Below are 3,754 nucleotides of genomic sequence, written 5' to 3' on the forward strand. Positions count from 1 at the left end.
AAATAAAATGAGCATTGAAAACTCATTGTACTTTTTTCCAAACTTAAAAGGTTAAGTGATAACAACATAAGAATGTAAGTAAGCAAATTCATTATTCACAAAATTATCTACCACTTTTTATTTTGTGAAAAATATAAAATTTTCCCTTGTTACATCGTGTGCAGGTAGATTTATGGAATCCCCCAATGCTCACTCACCGTAACCCTTAAAGCAAATCCCTTACAACTTTATTAATTAATTTATTCACACATCAATGTGTTTTTATCACTTTTACCAACAAAAGTAGCAATTCACCTGGTTTTGCGGTTATTACAACTTTTCAACAATAAAATTAATTGCGTGCCATGATGATGCACCTAAAAATAAAAAGAAAAACACAACTTGACTCCCACCAATCCATTATACAGCTAGTAAGTACTTTACTTACTTTACCTACTATCTCTTTTACAATGAGGTAATTCTAGGGAGGATGAACAGCGAATAAAAAAGATAGCTTTATGGACTTCGTTGATAGCCCGCGGAATTCCCAGTTTATATCGTGAATAAACTTAATTACTGAACTGACGACGACGACGATGATGATGATGATTATGAGAGTTGGAGACTTTTCGCGCCATCTGGGTTCTATGTTCATGTACAATAATATAATTGTACAAATGTTAATACCTACCTATCTTCTGCCTCTATAATTCCGTCTGTCTGATGATGTTTTTTATCCTGTTTTATTTTCTAAAATATTCGTTAAGCGTTTTACGGGACGTGATTGGAATTAATTCCCACCCTATCGAAGTATAAAAAAGATTGTCAACTTTATGAGGCAACTCAGTCTGATAAGTGAACTCGATATCAATCAAACATCAAGTCGAAAATACTCGTAGTTGTGAAATATGAAAACGGTAATAAGGATTAAAGGGATACGCGTTCGCTGCGTTACGCATCAACTTACTTAATTTTTTTTTTATTATTCTTAGGTCGCGATAATTTTGTTGGTGAGCCTCTCGGCTGTGATGGCAAAACCCACTTTACATAAGTTAAAAGGTTTAATCAATGGTGGTTTGGGACTAACCCTTTCGAAGCACATTGGATTTGGAGGTGGTGGCGGATATGAAAGCGGATATGCCTCTGGTTATCGTGGAGGATACAGTGGAGGATACAGCGGAGGCAACTACGGAGGTGGTGGTGGTGGATATTCAGGTCCACAAACAGTGCAAATTCACACCGTTGAACAAGTTCCGGTTCATACGATAAAGACTGTCCCAGTGCACACCTACAAAACTGTTCCCGTTTATAGCAGTGGTGGATATGGTGGTCATCAGGGTGGTTATGGCGGTGAGAGTGGATACGTAGGCCAAGGTGGATACAGTGGGCAAGGTGGATATGGGGGACATGGAAATCAAGGAGGTTATTCCGCCCCAGGTGGATATTCAAGTGGGGGTGGTTTCGGTGGAGGCACTGCAACGGCGAATGCAAATGCTGTAAGTTCTGCGAATTCTGGATATGGAAATGGTGGAAATTTAGGCTACTCAAATAATGGTGGAGGAGGTTGTTGTAACAATAATCTCGGAGGTGGTGGTTATAGCCAACATGGAAGTTACTCAAATGCACAAGCTTCAGCGTCAAGTAGTGCACGTTCTGGGTCGTGGTAGAAAATGTTTTTTAAGTTCAGCATTAAGTGATGTAATTTTCAAGTCAATTAAAAAACGAAAAACTGTATTTTTTAGTTTACATATCCAAAGATCCAAAAGTAAAAGTAGGTAAAGTTTTTCATCATTTTTCGATCATACTTTTAATTGAAAGTTAGGATTTTGCAAAAACAATGAACATTTTATTTTAAGTGAGTTTGACTTTTGATTCCATAATATTAACAGGCATTTAGAAGCATTGTGACCTTACTGATCTTTAACTTTTTTTTTAGCGCAAGATAAAATATCTTAAGATAAAGTGATTGTGCACTCCAATATTTTGTAAATAAAAATAAATTTTATGTTTGCAATAAAATACACTTTTCGCTTGATTTTTTTGTCTTTATAGTTAAAGTACAAAATATGCACATACAGTTTGTACTAACGTAAAGTTCCTGGTTTGATACATAAAAAAGTAAAAGAATTGTTTGGAAAATGTGATAAAGAGATCGTTTTGAAGCAAAAGTGACTTTGTTACGACAACCCGTTTCTTGAGCAATCCATTATTGTCTGTGTTACAAACGGTATGAATATAGCCTCTTGTGAATGTAATCTCTTGCGAATTTGAATTAAAGATTGCATTCAGTGAAATGATCCAGAGACTGGGACTTTTAACTTTGAAATCATTAATTAGTTGACCTTAAAAATATTGCAATAATTTGTCAATCAATTATTTTACTGCAATCAATTTGGGCCTTATGGTTTTTTTTGCAGACTTTGGATTTAATTGTAGTGTTAAAATCTTTTTAAAGTCTTTTTATTCTTTTTATTATGCAGGAAATTGCTAATAATTATTAAGAGATCTTATGTGAATGCAAGGATTGCACAACATTGCAAAACGAGTAAAATACCTAGAAAGACTTCAGAAGAGTGCAAAAGTCTTGAAATGAAAGTATCAAATCTAAATTATAAACTTTACCATCTTCAAATTAGTTATATATATTATATCTATAGTATATCGATAAAACTTGGTACAGGCAGAACGTGTGTACAGATATCCTGTTGAATCATATAATACCCTTCGGAGAAGACAATTTGCCGTTCATGCACGACAACTACCCTAAACACACTTCAAAGTTATAGTGAAGTGTGCCTTAGAGGTGAATAAAATCGACTTTTTGAAGTGGGCAGCACAACCACCCGATCTCAAACCGACCGAGAATTTGTGGAATGATGTTGAACATTACATTGAGCAAACAAAAAACATCCAATTTAACCCAATTGTGGCAGGAGATTCAAAATGCTTGGTATGCAATTCCAAAGTCACAATGTGAGGCTTTGGTTGAAATTTTGCCAAGAAGAATTGCTTCTGTACTGCAAAATAAAGGGTTCCCTACCAAATACTTGATATGTAATTGTAAATTATGTATTTATTTGAATTTATAATTTTATGTATACATACATAGATCTATTACTCTCTGACTCTCCTTTACATTAAGGTTATACTATGAGCCTCGGGTGTAGGTACCTGAGTTTTAAGTTTGAATTATGTGGGTCAGTGAGGTTTAGATCAAGGTACTGCAAACATTAAGATTAGTAATAAAACTTAAAATTAAATTATAACGAAACGCGAATTGTTTTTTTTTTTTTTGATTAAGAACATATTATTTGGCGACGAGGAATAAAACGAATTAAAAGTGGATAAATTAGACATTAAAATAAAAATTGATCTAGACAGTGACAGTAATTCTGATCAATTCGACGATACTCACGAAAATTTCGATTCAGAACAAGTGAAACACGTGGATGCTTGCATCATGACGCAGTTCTTTGGGTCAATTGAATTTTTTTCTCCTGGTGATGATTTTGATAGCTATGCCGAACGGTTGGACCAATTGCTAGCTATTAACAAAATAGTAGATGATTCTCTGCAAGGGTCATTTTTAATCACACTTATGGGGCCCGATACGTATAAAATTGTAAAGTCATTAGTAGCTCCTGCTGAACCTCACTCAAAAGGATACAAAGAATTAATTAAAGTTTTAAAGGCACACTTTAAGCCAAAAGCAAACATAATTGCCGAGAGATTCCAATTTCACAAAAGATTCCAACAAACCCATGAATCTATAGGG

General features: G+C 34.6%; 1 protein-coding gene across 1 annotated transcript; it reads left to right on the forward strand.

Annotated features, from left to right (window-relative positions):
• The first annotated feature begins 738 nt into the window (after positions 1-738).
• On the forward strand, positions 739-2,014 carry LOC129947240 (uncharacterized). The gene is made up of 2 exons (XM_056057736.1): positions 739-896; positions 972-2,014. Exons 1-2 carry the CDS (start codon positions 888-890, stop codon positions 1,644-1,646), a joined length of 684 nt encoding a protein of 227 aa, XP_055913711.1. The 5' UTR covers positions 739-887; the 3' UTR covers positions 1,647-2,014.
• Positions 2,015-3,754: the final 1,740 nt, after the last annotated feature.

This window comes from Eupeodes corollae, chromosome 2 (assembly GCF_945859685.1).
Source record: "Eupeodes corollae chromosome 2, idEupCoro1.1, whole genome shotgun sequence".
In the NCBI taxonomy this organism is placed as follows: Eukaryota; Metazoa; Arthropoda; class Insecta; order Diptera; family Syrphidae; genus Eupeodes; species Eupeodes corollae.